A 24,501-nucleotide genomic window follows, 5' to 3' on the forward strand; every position below is an offset into this window, starting at 1 on the left:
TAGGCAAATTTGTATTGAAATACATATACAAAACTCACATAAAATAATGTAAATTTGTATGAAAATATATAAACAAATACACATAAAATAACGTAAATTTGGATAAAATATATATACAAAATATTCATTAAATATTTTAAATATGTATAAAAATATATTATATTATATATATTTTTATTGAAATTTGCGTTATTTATGTGTATTTTGTATATGTTTTCTCATACAAATTTACATTATTTTATTGGTATTTTGTCTATTTATTTTGATACGAATTACATGATTATTTGTGTATTTTGAACATATTTTTTTATACGTATTTACATTATTTGATGTGTATTTTGTTTATATATTTTTATACAAATTACATTATTATATGTGTATTTTATAAGTATTTTGATACAAATTTACATTATTTTATGTATTTTGTATATATTTCAATTCAAATTTAGCTTATTTTATGTGTATTTTGTATATCTATTTTAATACAAATTTAATTACTTTCATGTATTTTTGTATATAGTTTTATATAAATTTACGTTATTTTATGTGTATTTTGTATATTTATATTTATACAAACACACATTCTTTTATTAGTATTTTGTTTATTTATTTTGATACGAGTTTATATTATTTTATGTGTATTTTGTATACATTTTTTTATACGTATTTACTTAATTATATGTGTATTTTGTATATATATTTTTATAGAAATCTACGTTATTTTAGGTGTATTCCTTTATATATTTTGAAACAAATTTACATTGTTTTATATGTATTTTGCGTATCTATTTCAATACAAATTTACCTTATTGTATGTGCATTTTGTATACTTATTTTAATACAAATCAGATATTTTATGTGTTTTCGTATATATATTTTTATAATATATAATATTTATTTTTATATGGGTATTTTGCATCTTAATTTTCATACAAATTTACATTATTTTATTAATATTTTGTGTATTTATTTTGATACGATTTTACATTATTCTATTTGTGTTTTGTATCTATTTTTTTATACATATTTACATTATTTAATGTTTATTTGTACATATATTAGATATAAATTAACGTTATTTTAAGTGTATATGTTTATATATTTTCCTTCAAATTTACATTATTTTATGTGTATTTTGTATATGTATTTCAAAACAAAATTACCTAATTTTATGTGTTTTTTGTATATTTATTTTCATACAAGTTTAAATTATTTTTGTGTGTTTTTGTATATAGTTTTATACAAATTTATGTTATTTTATTTGTATTTTGTATATCTATTTTCATAGAAATACACATTCTTTTCATGATATATTGTTTATCTATTTTGACACGAATTTACATTATTTAATGTGTATTTTGTATATATATTTTTATACGTATTTACATCATTTCATGTGTATTTTGTATATATATTTCTATAGAAATCTACGTTATTTTATGTGTATTCGTATATATATTTTGAAACAAATTTATATTCTTTTATGTGTATTTTGCATATTTTTTCAATACAAATTTACCTTATTGTATGTGCATTTTGTATATTAATTTTAATACAAATTTGATTATTCTATGTTTATTTTCGTATATGTATTTTAATAAAAATATGCTTTATTTTATGGGTATTTTGCATTTTTATTTTCATACAAATTAACATTATTTTATTGATATTCTGTGTATTTATTTTGATATGATTTTACATTATTCTATGTGTATTTTGTATATATATTTTATATAAAATATACGTTATTTTATGTGAATTTGTTTTCATTTCATACAAATTTACATTATTTAATGTTTTTTTGTACATGTATTGAAATACAAATTTAACTACTTATATGTGTATTTTGTGTATCTATTTTTTATGTATATTTTCATAGAAATTTACTCTATTTTATGAGTATTCGTATATATATTTTCATACAAATTTACATTATTGATGTGTATTTTGTATCTATTTCAATACAAATTTACTTTATTGTACGTGCATTTTGTATATTTATTTTAATACAAATTTAATTATTATTATGTATTTTTGTATATATATTCTTATGCAAATATGTGTTATTATATGGATATTTTGCATTTTTTTTTTCATACAAATTTACATTATTTTATTGATATTCTGTTTATTTATTTTGATACGATTTAACATTATTCTATGTGTATTTTGTATATATTTTTTTATACATATTTACATTATTTAATATGTATTTGTTTATATATTTTCATAGAAATTTACATTATTTTATGTGTATTTTGTATATATATTTTTCTACGTATTTAAATTATTTTATGTGTATTTTGAATATACATTATCATAAAAATTTACGTTATTTTATTGTGTGTATTCGTATATATTTTCATACAAATTTTATACAAATTCTTGTTATTTAATGTGTATTTGTATATATATTTTCATACAAATTTATATTATTTTGTGTATTTTTATATATATTTCATTATAAATTTACCTTATTTTATGTTTATTTTGTATATTTATCTCATTCAATCTTAAATTATTTTATGTGTATATTTGTATTTGTATTTAGGATATTATATGTGTATTTTCTATACATATTTTCATCCAAAATTACATTATTTTATTGGTATTTTCTTAATTTAATTCGATACGAATTTAGATTATTTCATAGGTATTTTGTATACATATTTTTATACTCATTTACATTATCTAATCTGTGTTTTGTATATATATTTTTATGCAAATTTATTTGATGTGCATTTTTGTACATATATTTTCATAGAAATTTGCGTTATTTTATGTGTTTTTTGTATATGTTTTTTCATACAAATTTATATTATTTCATTGGTATTTTGTTTATTTATTTTGATTCGAATTACATGATTATATGTGTATTTTGTACATATTTTTTATACGTATTTACATTATTTGATGTGTATTTTGTTTATATATTTTTATACAAATTTACGTTATTATATGTGTATTTGTATAAATATTTTGATACAAATTTACTTTATTTTATGTATTTTGTATATATTTTTCAATTCAAATTTAGCTTATTTTGTGTGTATTTTGTATATCTATTTTCATACAAATTTAATTACTTTTGTGTATTTTTGTATATAGTTTTATATAAATTTACGTTATTTTATGTGTATTTTGTATATTTATATTAATACAAATACACATTTTTTTATTGGTATATTGTTTATTTATTTTGATACGAGTTTACATTAAATTATGTGTATTTTGTATACATTTTTTACACGTATTTACCTCATTTTATGTGTATTTTGTATATATATTTTTAAAGAAATCTACGTTATTTTATGTGTATTCGTATATATATTTTGAAACAAATTTACATTGTTTTATATGTATTTTGCATATTTATTTCAATACAGATTTACCTTATTGTATGTGTATTTTGTATATTTATTTTAATACAAATTAATTTTTTTATGTGTATTTTTGTAAATATATTTAAAAAAAAAGCGTTATTTTATGGGTATTTTGCATCTTTATTTTCATACAAATTTACATTATTTTATATACTTTCTGTGTATTTTTTTATACGATTTTTCATTATTCTATTTGTGTTTTGTATATATATTTTTTATACATATTTACATTATTTAATGAGTATTTTGTATATATATTTTATACAAATTTACGTTAATTTAAGTGTATTTGTTTATATATTTTCATTCAAATTTAAATTATTTTATGTGTATTTTGTATATGTATTTCAATTCAAATTTACCTAATTTTATGTGTATTTTGTATATTTATTTTCATACAAATTTAATTTATTTTTGTGTATTTTTATATATAGTTTTATACAAATTTACGTTATTTTATGTGTATTTTATTTATGTATTTTCATACAAATACACATTCTCTTATTGATATTTTCCTTATTTATTTTGACACGAATTTACATTATTTAATGTGTATTTTGTATATATATTTTTATACGTATTTACATCATTTCATGTGTATTTTGTATATATATTTCTATAGAAATCTACGTTATTTTAAGTGTATTCGTATATATATTTTGAAACAAATCTACATTATTTTATGTGTATTTTCTATATATATTTTCATTCAAAATTACATTATTTTATCGGTATTTTGTTCTTATTTTTCGATGCGAATTTAGGTTATTTCATGTGTATTTTCTATACATATACATATAGAGTAAATTTCTATGAAAATATATATTCAAAATACATATAAAATTATGTAAATAAGTATAAAAAAAATATATATCAAATACACTTAAAAAAATGAAAATTCGTATCAAAATAAATAAAAAAAATTCCGATAAAAGAACGTATATTTGTAGGAATACACATAAAATATTTAAATTTGTATTGAAATAAATATACAAAATGCACATACAATAAGGTAAACTTGTATTGAAAGAGATATGCAAAAATACATATAAAACAATGTAAATTTGTTCTAAATATATATACGAATACACATAAAATAGTGTAGATTTCTATAAAAATATATATACAAAATACACATAAAATTAAGTAAATACGTATAAAAAAATGTATACAATATACACATAAAATAATGTAAATTCGAATCAAAATAAATAAACAAAATATCAGTAAAAGAATGTGTATTTGTATAAATATAAGTATACAAAATACACATACAAAATATACATAAAATAAGGTAAATTTGTAATGATATATATGTACAAAATACACATAAAATAATGTAAATTTATATGAAAATATATACAAATACACATAAAATACCATGAATTTGTATAAAAATATATATTCAAAATAAATATTAAATAATGTAAATGCGTATAAAAATATATATACAAAGTACATATAAAATAATGTAAATTCGTATCAATACAAATCAACAAATCACCAATAAAATAATATATATTTGAATGAAAATAGATTTACAAAATACACATAACATAACTAAAATTTGTATTAAAATATATACAAAAATACATAGAAATAATTTGAGTTTGTATGAAAATAGATATACAAAATACGCATAAAACTAGATAAATTTCTTTTGAAATATATATACAAAATACCCATAAAATATTGTAAATTTATGTCAAAATATATAAACAAATACACATAAAATAACGTAAATTTGTGTGAAAATAATATACAAAATACACATAGAATAATATCAAATCGTATCGATATGAATGAGCAGATTATCAATGAAATAATGTAAATTTGTATGAAAATAAAGATGCAAAATACCCATGAAATAAAGCATATTTTTATATAAATACATATACAAAAATACACATAGAATAATTAAATTTGTATTAAAATTAATATACAAAATGCATATACAATAAAGTGAATTTGTATTGAAAAAATATGCAAAATACACATAAAAGTGTAAATTTGTTTCAAAATCTATTTAAGAATACACATAAAATAACGTAGATTTCTATAGAAATATATATACAAAATACACATGAAATGATGTAAATACGTATAAAAATTTATATTCAAAATACACATTAAATAATGTAAATTCGCGTCAAAATAAATAAACAAAATATCAAAAGAAAATGTATTTGTATGAAAATAGATATACAAAATACACATAAAATAACCTAAAATTAATAGAGTCTGTGGTGTAATTATGAGTTTCCTTGATCAAAGTTAATCTTCCCATCCAATTAGCCCCCTGCCTCCGTTTTTCTTTTCACCGCTCGAGAAAGCAGCGAGCATCAATAGCATACTCGCCAGCATATCACTTGTTTATACTGTTTTGATTTCTTTCTATATATACCCATATCATTAAGGCATTATTTATAACCCCTTAACTATGCATCTAAACTGGGCACCTTACTAGCCATTCTTTCTTGCCTTTTGGGTTTCAACGCAAACTATTTGTTCACTTACACGTTCCGTTTTGGTTCCTTATCTGCAACTTTCAGCATAACGCCCTATTTTGTTGTGATTTACACCATGTGACCAAGACACTCTCTTCTAAACTCAGCGACACCTTTCAACCAGTTGGCTCGTCCTTCAAGTCGAAGAGGACTGGAACACGATACCACAACGGTGAATTTACTGAGTAATCTTATGTTCAGGCACTCATTATTTATCAGTACAGGCCACCGAACCGTTTCACCCCCGGTTCGTCTGCATACCCATCCTCAGGTTCGGACACCCTCACAGCATCCCCTCTCACAACGCAGTATTACGGAAGCAAATGAGTCTCTCTCACCTGTAGTTTTGCAAACAATCAGGACATTCTGAACATTCTTGTTTCTTGAAACGTGAAGTCCAACACATTCAAAGACAGGGCTCGAATGCAATTCAGGAGGTTACAGGGGCAGGCATTCATCACCCACAAGACCCTGGCCCAAACCATCGGCGGGAGGCTGCCTTTTTGCCATATCCACGGGTGTTTTCGCCAGATTCAGACGGTTGTTCTGCAATACAAAAGGCCAAGGAGAACAAGTACTGAAGTCCTCAGCGGACAGTAAACCCATTCTCTTCCAAATAAAGCATGACTTCGGCGGCAGCCCAGGCGTACATCCAAGTGTCCTTAAGGAAAATACCAGTGAGAACGGCGGCTCCGTGTTTGCCGCTGCCCAGGACGGACAACGCCATTGCCTCCTTGCAAAGTGCAGGCAACACTTCACTCACCTTAACGGTTGGCTTTGGTGCCTGATCAATGTCATATCCGACTCGCTTACAGGTCACTGACACTACAGTGGGGAAGTAAGCCGCTCCAAGAAAGAACAACCTGAATGTGGTAGGCGGCAGGCACCACTGGGTATCCTTGGGCAGTACATAATAGTCAGCTTGTAAAAAAAAGTATGTCCCTTTTAGAGATTCTTTTATGTCCATGAGTTTGCTTTTACCTGTGGATGGGATCTTAGGATTGAATATATGAAAGACCTGCATCTTTTCCCTGTAACAACGCGTCGTGTATCCAAATTAAACCCGCATACAGGGGATGGTCAATCCATCGCCTCTGTCGGCTGTAATCTCACCCTCAAGTGGAAACAACCCACCACACAGACTCAGGGAACACCACCAGCAAGTGTCCTCTTACGGTCAAACCACGAAACCATTGAACTTTGTGGCGGACAGTAACGGCGGCAGAATCGGCGGGATACTCATACTCGTTCCGGGTCATGCTGCAAAGACTTGGCAAATCCGTTTGCCTAACGCCCTCCGACGGGCAGTGATGTGTGTATCGTCAGGTTCTCCACATACCCGCGTGACGGTCAGAGCGCTCTTGCAACAGTCAGGAGGTTTTTGCAGGGCGGTTGGCGTGGCACATCTGGACCACCGCCATCGCCCATTTATTCGATTATGCAGTGTCATTAACGCGGAATGTCGCCCGGAACTGCCAGATACGCTGACCTTAAGTCTCCAGCATAACCTCGGCATTGTCAGGCTTTCTCCCGAACAAAGACTGGCTAATTTAGAGGCGTTCTAAAAAGTTGCACTATTCCGAAATTAAGCCAACCTTGGTCAGCTTTGGAACGGTATCGGGGGCGCTTATACCAGGCGAGCCGCTTGGGTTACGCAGTGTGCTGATCCTGCATTAGTTTAAAACCCGTACCAAATCCTGTATATGTCAATGCATTACCATTCCCCAATCGGGGAGGTGGTGCAGCTATCTGAAATGTTGAACAAGGTGTCATCAAAATCAGATTCCCGTGGAATTGTATATCCTGGTTTCCAAAGAAGGCGGTTCTTATCGTCTGGTTCCAGCGTGTGAACACCTGACCGTGGGATGAAGTCATTTTCACTTCGTTGCTGGTCTTCTGATGTGTGTCTCGGTAGAGAAATAAAGTCTTCTGATGCTGATCACAGATGATATTTTACTGGCAACTGCACCCTGCTTGAGTGCGTGAAATAACGGCACCAGCACGCCTCGCAGCCACTATGGGTGAACGAGGATTACCGTTCGGGCTGAGAATATGACCTTCAAGGACAATGAACAAGTATTTTGGTGACTTGCTGAACTCTGTCTATGTATTTGAACGAGCATGTCTGCCGTAAAGACGATGCATTACCCGTGGAACACTAAAACAGTCTCCCGGGAACTTCAAGAGTCCAAGGTTAGCTCAAAATCACCAAATGTGAATTTTAAACCTCGGATCAAGTTCTGCGGGGCATGTCAAAGCTGGACAGATTCGGCATCCACAGTGGACGACAAAATAAAGGCTATTGCCGGTTCCTCAGCCAACGTCTGCGGACAAGGCATTCTTTCTTGGGTGTCGCAGGTTATTACAGGCCTTTCGTTAAGGACAGCAGCTCGCGGTCCTAACCCATCTTTTAAGAAAAGACGCATTTCGTGGCTCCAGCCTCAACAAACAGTTTTGAGGATTTAAAGAAAGCGCTTACAGGCTCCGATTCCTTGTCTTTCCAGTTCGGACCTCGGCTTTATTACCGCTTACTTCAGCTGGCGGGTAGGAACCGCGCTGATGCAAACAGATATGTCCGGCAAAAACATGTGATAGCGTTCGCCAGTGATGCCCAGCTCCCGGAAAAGAACTATTCTGTTACCCACCTAGGCTCTCTTGCCATTGTGTGTGGGCTCAAACATTTCGTGACCTTGTGATGGGGTACAAAATTGTAGTGTTTACAGTACGCAGCCATAACTGATCTTTTCAAGGAAAAAACCTGCACGGTCGTCTGGCAAGATGGTTCTTAACGATCCAAGCATACAATCCGGGAATAAAATACATCACCGGGAGAAACAAATGTGAACAGATGCCTTATCTCGGAATGTTCGATAGGCGCGATTACCACCCAGAGGTCATGCAACTTCCTTCACCACAGGCTACACACTGCTCAGCGTGACCACCCTGTGGAAGAGGTTAATTTACGCCCTCGAGGTCAGGGGCGAATCAAACCTTCGTTGCCAGTTCCTTTTTCACAATTCTTCCTATCAGAGGACAACCTCCTTTGTAGGTCATAGCCAACAGGCGGTACCTACAGACCAACTATGCATCCCAGACATATACGTCCGGCGGCCTTAAGCTGGTGCACACACACATTACCGGGTCACCAGGAAGAGACAGACGCTATCTGTCCACCAGACAGAAAATTCTCTTTAAGCCCCACATTACGGGTTGATGTGAAAAAACATGTCTTTGTTGCGTCGTTTGTTAACACAAACACAAAGGGGGCCGTCAAAGGGCCAACACCTGTCTTGCAATACCCAATACCAGAGGCACTTAACAGGTGTTGTTATAGACTTACTACAGCTCCCAGAGCCAACATAGCTCACTTTACTTATTGGTGTGCGTCGAGCCAGTTCTCTGGGTTTCCTGGTTAAGCGCCTCTCAAGGACAAGACAATACACGCGTGGCCCATGCCCTCGTGAGCTCACGTGTTGTGTCACATTCATGCTCCTCAATTCTTCTGAGTGACAATGGCACCGGTTTGAACTCGGTATTGGCGAAATATGCGCTCAGTTATCACGCAATCCTTCATCACGGCACTTACCACCCAGCTGCTAATGGGTTGTGGAAGGGCCTAATAGGAAAATCTTACAGGTCCTCCATTATCGTGAACGATCTCCACGATAATTGGGATTGGCTGTCGCATATAACCCGCTACATAAATACGTCAGTGAAAGCGACTGCAGGAAGTCTCCTACTACATCTTTGTATGGGGTGGAGAAACGTCTTCGTACGCTTCCTTACAACCCAGCAACCTCTCTACAACATTGATAGGTGCCGCACAACAGCAGATGCATATGTTTTCAAAGATACACTCAAGTTGGAATTGTACGTTAAAAGCTGAAGGTTGAAGTAGTCTCAAACAACAGATGCGTCCCGGTGAATTTCAAAGGGCCAACACAGTCATGATTAAACAAGCGGAAGGGTTCGAAACTGGGAGCTGAATTTGTGGGTCCTTACCGAGTTGTTCAGGTCATCGGAAATCGGTTCGAGGTCTCGAGTCGAATAGTGAGTCAGTCTAGAAGTTCACAGTGATCGTCTGAAAGTAATTCCCTCACCTTTGGACATGATATTGGTGCCCCCCTCAAGGTCAAATGTTCAACAGGATAATCCCAACACCTGCTTAGCTATAACCGAGACCACGGGTTTAAATAACTTCATTCCCACGCACCAGATCCTTGTTTGCGTTTTCTGATCATCTTGTTGTCCCTCGGCCTCCTCGCACCTTGCACCATCCACCTGAAGCCTGGTACCCTCACGGCACATAGGAGGAATTTCCTCATTGAAAGATGTGCTCCTCGTAAAATATCATATCTTCCTTGACCAACACCACGGACTGATGGATAGTCTCAGAAAAACTAATCGGCATGGCAGACTGTATCCGGGCTACCAAGACTAGGGAATCAAAGGCTCCTTCTAGTACCAACTCTCTGACTCTTTTTCAGCTACTGGAGATTGGATTCTGTTACGAGGAAAGGTGATGAGTAAGCTTATGGATTATAGTTTCACTCAGTTCACTCTCCCGGGTAAAGGGTTGCTCAACATCTGATAGGAATTTACCTCAAAGTTCCTTTCGGTACGGCTACCGACGAGGACGTTCGCGATTTGCAGGACCACTACGCTCATGCTTTCCTTTGCTGCTCAGAAATCTTGAGGTGATCAACGCCAGTTGTAGGGCTTGCGCGATTGCATACCCCTAACATTGCGGTACTGCTAGAGCAGACAAATAAGATGGTAGGGTTATCCCAACATGGTTGTCAAACAGATCGACCAGGTGAATCGGATTTCTCCTCCTAGATCAGGCCTTGCTTGCATGTTGAAAACCTCATTAACTCCGTCGCAACGGCAAATCAACGGGTTAATGCCCAACGTGGTTGACGCAGCGCACGATGAAGTCACCTGCCTTGTTCCTCTACACGGTTGAGAACGACTGTCAGATCGGGTATCAAAATTATAACTAACACTGTTACACCCCGGACATGGTCAATATTTTTACCCTTGATTGAGTCCAGCCTCACCCCTGATGCCATAATCATTCATATTTCCTTTCAGACGGCGGACGTGTTGAGGCACACAAGTGTCCGTTCCTTTTTCGGCGAGGACAGTGTGTTGGCCCTGGACGTCCCCGTCTCTTGTTCTAATCGCGAAGGATTTCGCTCTCTGTATTCAACAGGCCTTCTCCTCTTGCAGTATTGCCAAGAGACGGTCTTCGGGCGATTCGCGCTCTGCGTCTCTCTTTGCCTTCCTTCCAGTTCGGGGAGGGGTATGCGAATCGCCCTCACCCGCGTGAACGCGTCCGGCACCTCTTTCTATTGCCCGCCCTGGCCTTCCACCGACACCTGTTTTTCCATAAGAACTTTCAGGGTCTGCGTATTTTATTTCCCTCAGTCCTTCATGTATCGGTCATCTGCCGGAGAGTGCCACTTATCAGCGGGTTACTGGTCACTATGCCGCCGCCCGGAAGCGTGCTATATCGCTCCACTAACATAACAACGTACCCGTCCGGATTCGTCTGGTTTCACGGCCAATATTTCCCCATCAGTGTTTCCTCTACAGGGTCTCTCGATGACATTCATCTCAGCATCTCGTATTAATTCCCCTTAATTCATTGTCTTTCGCGAACAAAACAGAGTTTGCGGAAACCTGGAGGAGACGCTGCCTGATTATTTTGCATCTCCCCTACCTGTACCTGGATTTTTGTACCAATGTTTTGTTCAGTCGGTCTCGTGTCATGTGCTACCTTGGACTCTGTCCTGCACGATTGGTTGTGCAATTTGTGACTGGATACCAGGGAGGCCACTGGCAGGTAGTTTCCTTTCTCAGACCAGTCAGGGGACAGAAACACAAGCTGCTCCTATGCACCAACATTGTGCTGTGTTTCCACTACTGTATTTTTTAGGAATAGATCAGCGACATTGTCTGCTGTAATTGTACCCAGTTGATAGTTTTCTTACATGTGTCCTTATATTTATCTTTTGAGGTTTCTTATGTTTCATGTCACACGTTGTGGTTCCTCTCCCTATTTATAATTCCCACATCTGTTTACCACACCAGCCAGTGTTTTAATGGTGTGTATCATAGGCAGTCTAGCGACAAACTCCTCTATGTATGTTCATGGTACCTAGACTGCGCTGATTTTTTATATCGCGAGTCGCGATCATGGTAGGTGACCGAGCAGTGTTATAGTAGGATATCAATGTATTATTATTATTTAATATCACCACGAATTAGGCATACAATTGTCAATGGAAAACCCGACAGATGGGTGCACCACCTTATAGGTGTCTCGTCCGTCCAGTGTTTGCGTCTCAGTTTTGTATACTTAGCACTCCGATGGTGCGTGGAGGTCACCTTGACGCGTGACCAGTGTAACAGTGTTTTCCAACCTGTAACTCCGCCACTCCTTCACGAGAGTCACGACTGACACACCATGACAGTCGCTCTCGCTCCGTCACTCTTGTACCAAGGCTACGAATATAATTCGCCTTAAAGAATGAAGTCTTAATCAACACCTTTAAACGCCCCCCGACAAGCCCGTTACATCCCCTTACCCTAAGCCGTGCAGCGTAGACTTACCAAGTGGTCTGGACGATTAGCTGAACACAAGAATTTACTGTTACTGTACATGTTTCTTGCTTTCTTGATAGTCCACCAGTAATTCCTGCCTATACTAACATACACAGGCCATCTCTCCACACCAGCTCAAAGGCTTTCCTACAGTCAACAGTCGAACAATGCAAGGTTTTTTCTTCTTGTAAGCAAACAGATCAATCAATTTTTTTATACCCAAGACATAATCAGTAGTGGGGAAGTAACCTTAAGTCCTTAATAACGCATGATTATATATAATTATCATCACGGAACTCTTACGTTAAGCATTCTTGTAAATAGTTTCCCCAAGCAACTTAGTAGAGTTATAATTCTGTAATTATTAACATCCTCTACTTCCCCTGCATTTTTTTTAAGTAAATAGGGATAATAACTCCATTAACCAGTCCTCTGGAAGGTTCCCTGAGAGAGAGAGAGAGAGAGAAAGCTGGTGGGGACGGGAGACATGTATTTACCGGCTTCTGACCCAGAACTATTGCCAAGAAACAACGATAATTATTAACCATTTTAACGGTAACTATATATGAAGTCAATTATTGGGTAGGAGGAGACTGGTTTTGGCTCTGAAATCGGCGCTTTCAAACATATGAGTGTGAGTGGGACAATCTGGCACCCTGCTGCACGGTCTTGACGAGAAGCGTACGGGACCTTGACGAGAAGCGTACGGGTAATGTTTTCTGTTCAAGACTCTTGTTTCAACTCAACAGCTACTGTCCGTATTTATTTTATACACAGTAGTTGAAACTCAATGATGTATATGGTAATCTGATTATTTACTGAACCGTCTGAACGTAATCAGTTAATCACTAAACAGTAAATTCTGGAAGTTTAGAAGTTTTAAGGATTCTTTCTGGCTAAGCGCATGAAAAATCTGGATATATTCGTCAAAATTCTGGAATTCTGGCAATAACTTAACAAAATTCTGGAAAATCCAGACTTTTCTGGAGTATATGGCAACCCTGCATGTCCATCAACGACAAGGGCTCAGCTAGTCAGCCACACACACACACACACACACACACACACAGCACATTTATACTTAGATAATACGTAATCTTCACGGAGAAATGATTTTAGATTTTGATGATCTGAATTGTCTTTGAGGCTTTTTAGTGACGGAATTAAGGCTGCTAGTTAAACAGACCCTCAAGCCTATTTGCTGTTTGATGGTAAGGAGCATTAGTCACTGCCTGCCTCTGTGAAGGACAGCATTGCACACGGTGTTTTCAAAGTTTAATAAGAAAAAAGTGTTTCAGACTGTTTGTGATGTTTTTACCTCGTCATCATCATCATCATCATGTAAGAAGACATTCATTATCGCATTTCTAAATTGAATTCATGTAATCTGGTATATTTCTAACTACACTATATTATAATATAATATATTATACAATATTATAATTTCACGGTCCACACACACGGTACACACTGAAACGCGTCACTAACATCACCAGTGAATGCGTCACCGTAGTATAGTTGCCAGATACCGCTACCAGGCTAAACATTCTCAAAACCATGACACTTTCTTTCTCTAGCGTCGACTGATATATATATATATATATATATATATATATATATATATATATATATATATATATATATATATATATATATATATATATATATGTATGTATGTATGTATGTATATATGTAATATATATATATATATATATATATATATATATATATATATATATATATATATATATATATATATATATATATATATATATATATATATATATATATATATATATATATGTGTGTATATATGTGTGCATATATGTGTATATGTGTATATATCTATCTATATCTATCTATTTATCTATCTATCTATCTATCTATCTATCTATCTATCTATATATATATATATATATATATATCTATCCATATATATATTCATCTATATATCTATCTATATATATATATATATATATATATATATATATATATATACATATATATATATATATATATATATATATATATATATATATATGTGTACATGTGACCTATAGCCGGGAGGCTAATTCATATGGGCCTGATGGTCGGTCCGAGCCCGTCACAGCGCAGGCAGTTGTTTAGGAGCTCATTCTTGATTTATATATATATCTTATATATATATATATATATATATATATAATATATATATATATATATATATATATATATATATATATATATATACTGGTAACCCCAGCATCGCCATTCTCCAGTTCTTATAGTATCTCAGCAATTGTCAAGCTTCTGGAAGAAGAAAAATAATTCAATATATAAGATATAAAGCCTGTGTCTTTGCTACTCAAACAACTAACAAACATTGGCTATTAGTGTCTGAAAGCCTAGCGTAACCATATAGTAACGCTCACAACTTCTACTAAATATATCTGTGTTTAGACAAATTATTTTATTCACTACATTCAGTACAAGGAACTATTCATTTTAATCAGAAAACATCAACAATAAGTATTTTGAGGATGTTACATGGAAACAGATACAGATACAGATAATGGATACAGGGTGAACTAAACAGATTGTATGACTGGGCGGACAAATGGCAGATGGAGTTCAATGTAGGGAAGTGCAGTATTCTGAGTGTGGTAGGAACAACCCCTCACATAACTATTCCTTAAATGACACTCCCATAAGTAGGTCTGGGTGCGAGAGGATTTAGAGATCTTAGTGAGCTCTGATTTCCGTCCAAGGCACAATGCATTCAATCTAGAAATCTAGCAAATAGGGTACTGGGATTTATTTCAAGGAGCGTAAGAAACTGAAGCGCCGAAGTATTCCTCAAACTATATTTAGCATTAGTTAGACCTCATCTTGACTATGCGGTTCAGTTCAGAGTCACCTTACTATAAAATGTATATCAAAATTTAAGAATAGGTGAAGAGGAGGATGACTAATATTATTCAGGGTTTGATAACTTGCCATTAGAGTAAAGACTCAAACAGTTAAACTTGCATTCTCTAGAGGCGAAGGGTGCGTGGAGACATGATCGAGGTTTATAAATGGATGAAGGGCTTTAATAAGGAGACATTCATAAGGTTTTGTTGGTGAAGAGAACCGGGTAGGACACGAAGTAATGGTTTTAAACGGGATAAATTCAGATTAAACAGGGTCATAGACAAAAATTGGTTTACAAACAGGGTGGTGGATGAGTGGAATAGGCTTAGCAGTCATGTGGTGAGTGCCAATACAATTGTCACATTCAAAAATAGATTAGATAAATTCATGGACCGCGATATTTGGTGGGGCTAGATACACGGGAGCTTAGGTTCAGGGGAGCTGCCTCGTACAGGCCTACCGGTCTCTTGCAGACTCCTGTGTTCTTATGTTCTTATGTTCTTATGAAAAAAGTGAAGACTTACTTTTGTTGTCTGGCCATGGCTGCAACTTTACAGCACGTCTTCATTCTGTGGCTGCCTACTCCAGATTGGGAAGGCTGAATTCAGCAGGCTACTAGGAGCTTGTAGGAACTATCGTACACTAGACTGTGACACGGAAAATTTTTACCTCTCTTCACTTATCTTAATCGTATATGCATATGTTGAAAAACATCACGGTCATGCTAGGCTTTGAAGGGTTTATTAATTAATGAAACCGCTTGTTGTGGAAAGCCCGTCCGCCGCCTCCTTCCTGGAGATCGTCACGAATCGTCCGTGCCGGTTCAGCACCCTGACAGTCGGCCCTGTGCGCGTTGGCTGGGGGGGCGGTGCCTGCTCTGGCTTCTTGAAGTCGTCTTTCCGGGTCTGGCCGGGCCTGTGCTTGCTTCGGTGTTCAGCCTCTGCGGCGAGGGAGCGCACGGTCGTCAATGTCGTTATGATTTATCTGGTTTACTTCAGCTCGTGCTGCGAGTTTCTTATTCTTTGTGTTAGACGTGGTTTTATCTCTTTTAACAATACCTTGTTTCTTTTGCTCATAGGCAGTCCTGCTGGCTCCTGTTGCTGCTGGGACGGGTGGAGGCGTCCACTTTGGCAGGACTCGCTGGGGCGTGGCGTGCCGCGCCAGCAGCTGGCCGAGCAGGGAGCAGGGGGAGGCGTACACGCCTGGCTCGAACAGGGCGGCTTCCAGCACTCGGTAGGCGTGCTGGAAGGCTCTGCGCACGTCCCAGACACGGAAGGAGGACCGCCCAGGTCGTTGGTGGGACAGAGCGGGTCTTGGATGCAGAGGTCCGCCCGCCGGTGGCCGCGCGGCATCACGATGGGCACGTCTTCCTTACGCAGGTAGCGGCCGCGCCCCACTACGCTGATCCCCGTGCTGGCGAAATTAAACTCATAGCCGTAGAAGGCGAAGAAGCTCACCAACAGCCACCCGAGGTCGTGCTGGGCGTCCGGGGGAATCTGCAGCTGCAGGAAGCTGGTGACCATAAGGGTGACGGCGTAGGATGACACGCCCCCCGTGAAGACCTCTGCCAGGCCCAGGCCACGCAGGTAGTGGCGCACCAGCAGTGAGATGGGCGCCAGGGCCGGGAAGCGGCGCAACAACTCCCGCACCAGCTCTGCGGCGCGCACGGCCGCCTCGCTGCCCTGGGACACGTCCACGGGCAAGCCCGTCGCCTGGTGGACGAACTTGACCAGTGGAACCGTCGTCTTTTCCAGCACGGTGAGCTGGCCGAGCCGCCACGCCCTCCCGCTGGAGGGCGTCGCGGAAATGCGAGCAGTGGAGAGGGTGACTCGGGCCAGTGGCCCAGCAGTGTCGCATCCACGTCGCTGTCCGCCATATAGAGGCCGTTGGCCAGGCTGCCGGTGGCCTCGACGCGCACCTGAGGCCACATTGTGACCACCACACGCCGCAGGTCCTCCACTGGACGCAGGCGACGCTGGTACTCGGCGTCTGAGCCGCCAGCCCACCGATGAAAGTCCAGTAGTTCCTGGTGCAGAGCGCGGCGGCTGCCGTCATAACACTTGGGAGGGCAGTCCCAGGGGGGCGGGCGGGGAATTGGCGGTAGAAAGAGGCGGTGTTGGCTGGCGGGGTGTCGTTGTTGAGGTGAAGCAGACGAAGGGGCACGGGTGGGTGTCTGAGGAGGTGCTTGGCGTGGCACAGGAGGAGTGGCACTGGTCTGCGTTTGGGGTTCGGTTGCATGAACGTGTTTTAAAGTTTTGGCGGACGGGCTAGACTCTGCGGCATGACTTGTATCGTCTGTCGCCTCGACGGTGTTCGTGTTGTCCGCGGCTTGGGAACACTCTTCTTTCTCAATACTTTCTTCATATTCCTTGTGTTCTTCATTTTCATTTACTTCTTCTTTCTCAATACTTTCTTCATATTCCTTGTGTTCTTCATTTTCATTTACTTCTTCTTTCTCAATACTTTCTTCATATTCCTTGTGTTCTTCATTTTCATTTTCTTCTTCTTTCTCAATACTTTCTTCATATTCCTTGTGTTCTTCATTTTCATTTTCTTCTTCTTTCTCAATATTTTCTTCATTTTCCTTGTGTTCTTCATTTTCATTTTCTTCTTCTTTCTCAATATTTTCTTCATTTTCCTTGTGTTCTTCATTTTCATTTTCTTCTTCTTTCTCAATATTTTCTTCATTTTCCTTGTGTTCTTCATTTTCGTTTACTTCTTCTTTCTCAATATTTTCTTCATTTTCCTTGTGTTCTTCATTTTCGTTTTCTTCTTCTTTCTCAATATTTTCTTCATTTTCCTTTTGTTCTTCATTTTCGTTTACTTCTTCTTTCTCAATATTTTCTTCATTTTCTTTGTGTTCATTTTTATTTTCTTCTTTCTCAATATTTTCTTCATTTTCTTCCTGTTCTTCATTTTCATTTCCTTCTTCCCTCGCAGTATTTTCTTCATTTTCCTTCTGCCCGTCATTTTCATTCCTTCCATCTCATTGTCTGTATTTTGTCTGTGGTCTTCTTTCTCAATGTCTTCCTCAGTTTCCTTATGTACTTCATTTTTATTCTCCTCGTTTGCATTGTCTACTTCATCTTCCTTATTCTCGTCATTTCCCTTTCCACCTCTTCCTTGTTTTCCATCTCTTCTTCCTTTTCTGTCTCTTCTTCAGTTAGCAAGTCTTCTTTGGTTTCTGTATCTCCTTTTTCCAAGTCTTCTTCATTTTCCAACCCTTCTTCGCCTTCTGTCTCCGTCTCTTCTCCCATCTTCCACACACCCGTCACTCAGGTGCTCCTCTCCTTCATTTCCTACTTCTGTCATCCTTTCCTCACCGCCTCCTTCCCCGTCGCCGGGTGTCTCCGTGTCACGTGGTCCTTCCTGGACACACTCCTTCACCTCCTCCAGGTGTGTTTCTTCTTGCTTTTTTCATCGCCCCCTTATCAGGTGGTGTCACGTTCAGGCCTGTTTCTTCACCTCCTTCCCGTCGGGACGGTGGGCTGGAGGCCACGGCAGCCAGGGCCGCCAACATCGCCAGGAGCAGCAGCAGGCAGCCGCAAACTAGCAGAGTTCTAACGAAACCTGCTTGCTCCTCCTCAGCCTGCCGTACCTGCTCGTGCAGGCAGTCCAGATGCCGCTTGGCCCCGGCCAGCAGCCGCAGCACGTCCCACCAGCCGTCGCCGGCGGGAGGCCACACTCCATCAGGGGATCCCGGGGCGGTGCAGGGCGCAGCGCCGGGGAGCCACCAGGCGCCGGCCAGACGCTGCCTTAGCTCTCCCAGCGCCGTTGTGTGTGGGCCGGCAGCCTGCCACTCCGCCGCGCCTCCAGGAGCAGCCCGCCGTAGCAGGCGGCCCCCCAGCGGTCCGGCGCGAGGGCCGCAGTGATGCCTGCCAGTACGATTCCGATTTTCTTTTGGTAGGTGTTCATTTTTGTTCCTCTGTGTTTATGAAAAGAGTGTGACATGAGGCAGAGTCGGCTAGCCTGGGATTGTTTGGAACCAGGATGGAAAGTGAAGGCCTCCACAGACTCAGAGGAAAACTTACAGAGAATGATCGAGGACCTTCACAGGGTGTGAACGTAGACCCAAAGAAGAAAAGGAAGGAAACAAAGGTAGTGTTTAGTAATCAGTTGGCCGTGTTCTCCCTTAATAATACAAGACAACGGGTTTTATGTGTAGAATTAGTGGAAGAAAGGTGAGTGTGGACGCCCCATAGAGGTGGGGAGGAGAGGAGGGAAGGCTAGCACGTGTAATATTAGGATGGGAGGACCGTTGAGAAGGAGAGTATTGGAAAGTGAAAGATGAGCAAAAGAAAAGAAATATTAAAAGGTGGGTTGTTGAATGAGAGAACAGAGAATAGAAGAGGCCTGTAGAAGGGAAGGAAGGACAGACGTGACAGAGGGGAATCGGAACTGTCGAGAAGTGGCCAAGAAAGGGAAGGGAAGGATGTGCTGAGGAGGATGACGGGGTGTGAAAAACGGGAAGGCAAAGGGAGGGAGGAAGAAAAAGACGAATGGGGACCATGAAGGAGGAAAAGGTTGTGAAATAAAGGAAGGTGAGGGTGGTGGAAGGAAGGGAACCAAAGGAAGTTAGAGAGAGTTAGAGAGAGAGAGAGAGAGAGAGAGAGATAATGTGTTGTAATCAGGATGAGTTTGCCAAGGCGGCGTGGCGAGGAGGCAGGCGAGGCGAGGCATCCTGCAAGGTAAAGTTAAAGCTGGAGGCTGCTGAAGGAGGCGCAGCAGAAGGAGAAAGAAAGAAAGAAAGAAAGAGAGAAAGAAAAAAAAGAGACATATGTAAAAGCACAACAATGTAGAATTTTGAAAACAAAGAAAATATTATAGACGGAAGTGGTAAAGAATGTTATGATGATAAGAAAGAACAGAAGAAGAAGAAGAAGAAGAAGAAGAAGAAGAAAGTTCATAAAAGTAAGTACTAATTATAAGAACTTATTAAAACGAAGAAAACAAAATCGTAATGGAAAAGGAAAGAAAGTTGTAATGGTGAAAAGAAGAAGAAGAAGAGGATGAGGGAGAGCATGGTGGCGGCTGTTTCCAATCCCTAATTCTTCACCTCCCACTTACTCTGTACTCTCACCGTCCCAGCCATCCTCATCCTGACTTATCATCCCCTTCCTTCCTTCCTTCCTTCCTTCCTGCCTTGCAAACTATCGTCCTTTTGTTCCTCCTCTTCAGTCACCTCACACCCTCACCCTCACGCTCCCTCCTTCTCTCACCATCATGCCGTCCCTTCATTCCCTTCCTTCCTTCCTTCCTTCCTTCCTTCCTTCCTTCCTTGCAATCTATCGTCCTTTTGTTCCTCCTCTTCAGTCACCTCACACCCTCACCCTCACGCTCCCTCCTTCTCTCACCATCATGCCGTCCCTTCCTTCCTTCCTTCCTTCCTTCCTTCCTTCCTTCCTTCCTTGCAATCTATCGTCCTTTTGTTCCCCCTCTTCAGTCACCTCCACCCCTCACCCTCACGCTCCCTCCTTCTCACAACATCATGCCGTCCCTTCATTCCTTCCTTCCTTCCTTCCTTCCTTCCTTCCTTCCTTGCAATCTATCGTCCTTTGTTCCTCCTCTTCTTTCTACTCCACACCTCACCCACCCGCTCACTCCGTCTCTCACCATCATGCCGTCCCTTCCTTCCTTCCTTCCTTCCTTCCTTCCTTCCTTCCTTCCTTCCTTGCAATCTATCGTCCTTTTGTTCCCCCTCTTCAGTCACCTCACACCCTCACCCACACGCTCCTCCTTCTCTCACCATCATGCCGTCCCTTCATCCCCTTCCTTCCTTCCTTCCTTCCTTCCTTGCAATCTATCGTCCTTTTGTTCCCCCTCTTCAGTCACCTCACACCCTCACCCTCACGCTCCCTCCTTCTCTCACCATCATGCCGTCCCTTCCTTCCTTCCTTCCTTCCTTCCTTCCTTCCTTGCAATCTATCGTCCTTTTGTTCCCCCTCCTCAGTCACCTCACACCCTCACCCTCACGCTCCCTCCTTCTCTCACCATCATGCCGTCCCTTCATTCCTTCCTTCCTTCCTTCCTTCCTTCCTTCCTTCCTTCCTTCCTTCCTTGCAATCTATCGTCCTTTTGTTCCCCCTCCTCAGTCACCTCACACCCTCACCCTCACGCTCCTCCTTCTCTCACGATCATGCCGTCCCTCATTCCTTCCTTCCTTCCTTCCTTCCTTCCTTCCTTCCTTCCTTCCTTCCTTGCAATCTATCGTCCTTTTGTTCCCCCTCCTCAGTCACCTCACACCCTCACCCTCACGCTCCCTCCTTCTCTCACCATCATGCCGTCCCTTCATTCCTTCCTTCCTTCCTTCCTTCCTTCCTTCCTTCCTTGCAATCTATCGTCCTTTTGTTCCCCCTCTTCAGTCACCTCACACCCTCACCCTCACGCTCCCTCCTTCTCTCACCATCATGCCGTCCTTTCATCCCCTTCCTTCCCCTTCCTTCCTTCCTTCCTTCCTTCCTTCCTTCCTTGCAATCTATCGTCCCTTTGTTCCTCCTCTTCAGTCACCTCACACCCTCACCCTCACGCTCCCTCCTTCTCTCACCATCATGCCGTCCCTTCCTTCCTTCCTTCCTTCCTTGCAATCTATCGTCCTTTTGTTCCCCCTCCTCAGTCACCTCACACCCTCACCCTCACGCTCCCTCCTTCTCTCACCATCAAGCCGTCCCTACATTCCCTTCCTTCCTTCCTTCCTTCCTTCCTTCCTTCCTTGCAATCTATAGTCCTTTTTTACTCCCTTTACATACACCTCACACCCTCACCCTCACGCTCCCTCCTTCTCTCACTATCATGCCGTCCCTTCATCCCCTTCCTTCCTTCCTTCCTTCCTTCCTTCCTTCCTTCCTTGCAATCTATCGTCCTTTTGTTCCCCCTCCTCAGTCACCTCACACCCTCACCCTCACGCTCCCTCCTTCTCTCACCATCACGCCGTCCCTACATTCCCTTCCTCATTCATCGTCCCCTTCCTTCCTTCCTGCCTTCCTTGCAATCTCTCTCCTCCAGTTTGTTCCTCCCCTTCTCACATTCTCACGCGCTCCTCATCGCTATTCATCCTTCATCCTCTCATCATCATTCTGTCATTTCTCCCTTTATCATCCCCTTCCTTCCTCCCTTTCCTGCAATCTCTCTCCTCCAGTTACTCCTCCTCTTCGTGGCTATCTCACATTCTCTTCATCGCTATTCATCCTTCATCACTTCATCAACTCTCTCTGCGCCGCTTACCATCATCCCCTTCCTCATTTATCCTCCTCTTCTTTCCTTCCTTCCTTCCTCTTATCTCTCATTTCCTCTGCGGCCCTTACCATCCTCTCACAAGCGTTCAATGCGTTAAGGACCTGGGGTCAAAATCGCGTCAAACCTCAAATTCTCACATCAATGTATCGATGCAGCAAATAAAGCGAACAGAATGTTGGGCTTCATTAAAAGAAACTTTTTATTCAAGAATAAAGATGTAATACTTCCGCCGTACAATAGTTTAGTCAGTCCACACTTGGAATAGTCGGTATAGTTTTGGTCTCCTCACCATGCCAAGGACATTGCTAAATTAGAAGGTGTTCAGCGTCGGGCAACAAAAATGATCCCTTCCTTGCGCAACAAATCCTACGAAGAAAGGCTTTCCACCCTTAACATGTTCTCTCTTGAGAAACGTCGCCTCCGAGGAAAACTGATCGACTGTTTTAAACTACTTAATGGTTTCACGAATGTAGACAGAACAAAATTGTTTATGATCGATGACACTTTGCGAACGAGGAACAATGGCATAAAACTCAAATGTAGACAAGTAAATTCAGACTGCACCAAATTTTTCTTCACCAACGTTGTAGTGCGAGAATGGAATAAGCTCTCACCGTCATTGGTCCAATGTAACACGATTGACTCCTTTAACAACCAGCTCGCCCGTCACTTCCTTCACCTTCATAGGAACTCGATTAGAAATGCAACGTTTAGGAGCCATCTGATTAGTATAGATTCACTTAGGTTTAAGGACAGACCACCTAGTCTGGAGCATGGGGGCTGTGTGGTCTGATTTTCTATGTAAATCTATGTAAATCTTCCTCCCTTATTATTCCTTTACTTCCTTCTTTTCTTCCTTGCTTTCTTCCTTGTAATCTCTATCCTACTTCGCCTCCTCCTCCTTATCATCCACTCTACCTCCTTTACCATCCTTCCTCTACCTACTTTGCCCTTCTTATTAAGCAGCTTCAATCACCCAGGAGCTCAGCCTTAAGCAGGGACAATGACCTTAATCTTCAAACTTTAGGACGGTGTTTCAGAGGTGCCTAGCTCAGTCGGTGGGAGGGGGGCAGGGGGGCAGGAAGGCAGTGTGTTACAAGGATCAAGAGAGGAGATTTCGCTCCGACGTCATTGTTATGACGTCACTGGGAACGATGACGTCACGCCCGCATCTCGTGCGCGCTGGTGCCCAAAGCCATGGCGAAAGCATGGTAACGCACCTTCTGTTACGTTATTTCAATGCAGCAGAATATGAAACTTGTGCAGAATGAAACTTTTGTAATAGGCTGGAACATTTATGCACCAAATCGAGAAAATTAACCAAGAGAACAGCAAAAAAATGCTGAAGTTGAGCTGTCACAGATGCTGTATCTCGTCCATACTATACTATATGTGTGTTTCATATTTTCTTCTTGTATCCCTACCAAAATATCGGTGACTAAAACAGTAAGGAATGCCGTGCCATTCTCGTATAGTGATGCAAAAACTGGCCTAGCCTTACATCAATCAGTAGCTCTGAAACCCCTAGCACCTATCTGTAAATGGCACTGGAGGAGGGCCTGAATCATCATCTGGGACGTGCAGCCACTCGCCTGTCCCTGCACTCGACACAACACGCACCCCGCCACCACCAGTCACCTTCATCTTCACTGCTTTCACTATACATAACCTGCCTGTATGTGATTTTGATGGAATATGTACAGATGGTACAGCCCCTGGCCTCAGTGCCCTTGTTGCCTTTAGTCCCCAAGTGGCACTATCACTCCTTGGAGAATAATCACTTTTTAAGTGACGAGACCACACGCGGGCATTTCTGGCGTCATATTTATCTGCAAGTCGACACGCTGTTTTCCTCTTCCGACAGGTTTTCTTGTCTC

At 39.5% G+C, this 24,501-nt stretch overlaps 1 protein-coding gene across 1 annotated transcript; it reads right to left on the reverse strand.

Annotated features, from left to right (window-relative positions):
* Positions 1-6,328: 6,328 nt before the first annotated feature.
* Positions 6,329-17,321, reverse strand: LOC126997807 (terminal nucleotidyltransferase 4A-like). Its single transcript, XM_050859020.1, has 5 exons — positions 17,221-17,321; positions 16,652-17,179; positions 10,360-10,394; positions 6,654-6,871; positions 6,329-6,436 (listed from the first exon to the last, which is right to left on the reverse strand). The coding sequence occupies exons 1-5, from the start codon at positions 17,319-17,321 to the stop codon at positions 6,329-6,331; spliced, it is 990 nt and encodes a 329-aa protein (XP_050714977.1).
* Between the last annotated feature and the right edge of the window lie 7,180 nt (positions 17,322-24,501).

Source organism: Eriocheir sinensis, chromosome 13, assembly GCF_024679095.1.
Source record: "Eriocheir sinensis breed Jianghai 21 chromosome 13, ASM2467909v1, whole genome shotgun sequence".
NCBI lineage: Eukaryota > Metazoa > Arthropoda > Malacostraca > Decapoda > Varunidae > Eriocheir > Eriocheir sinensis.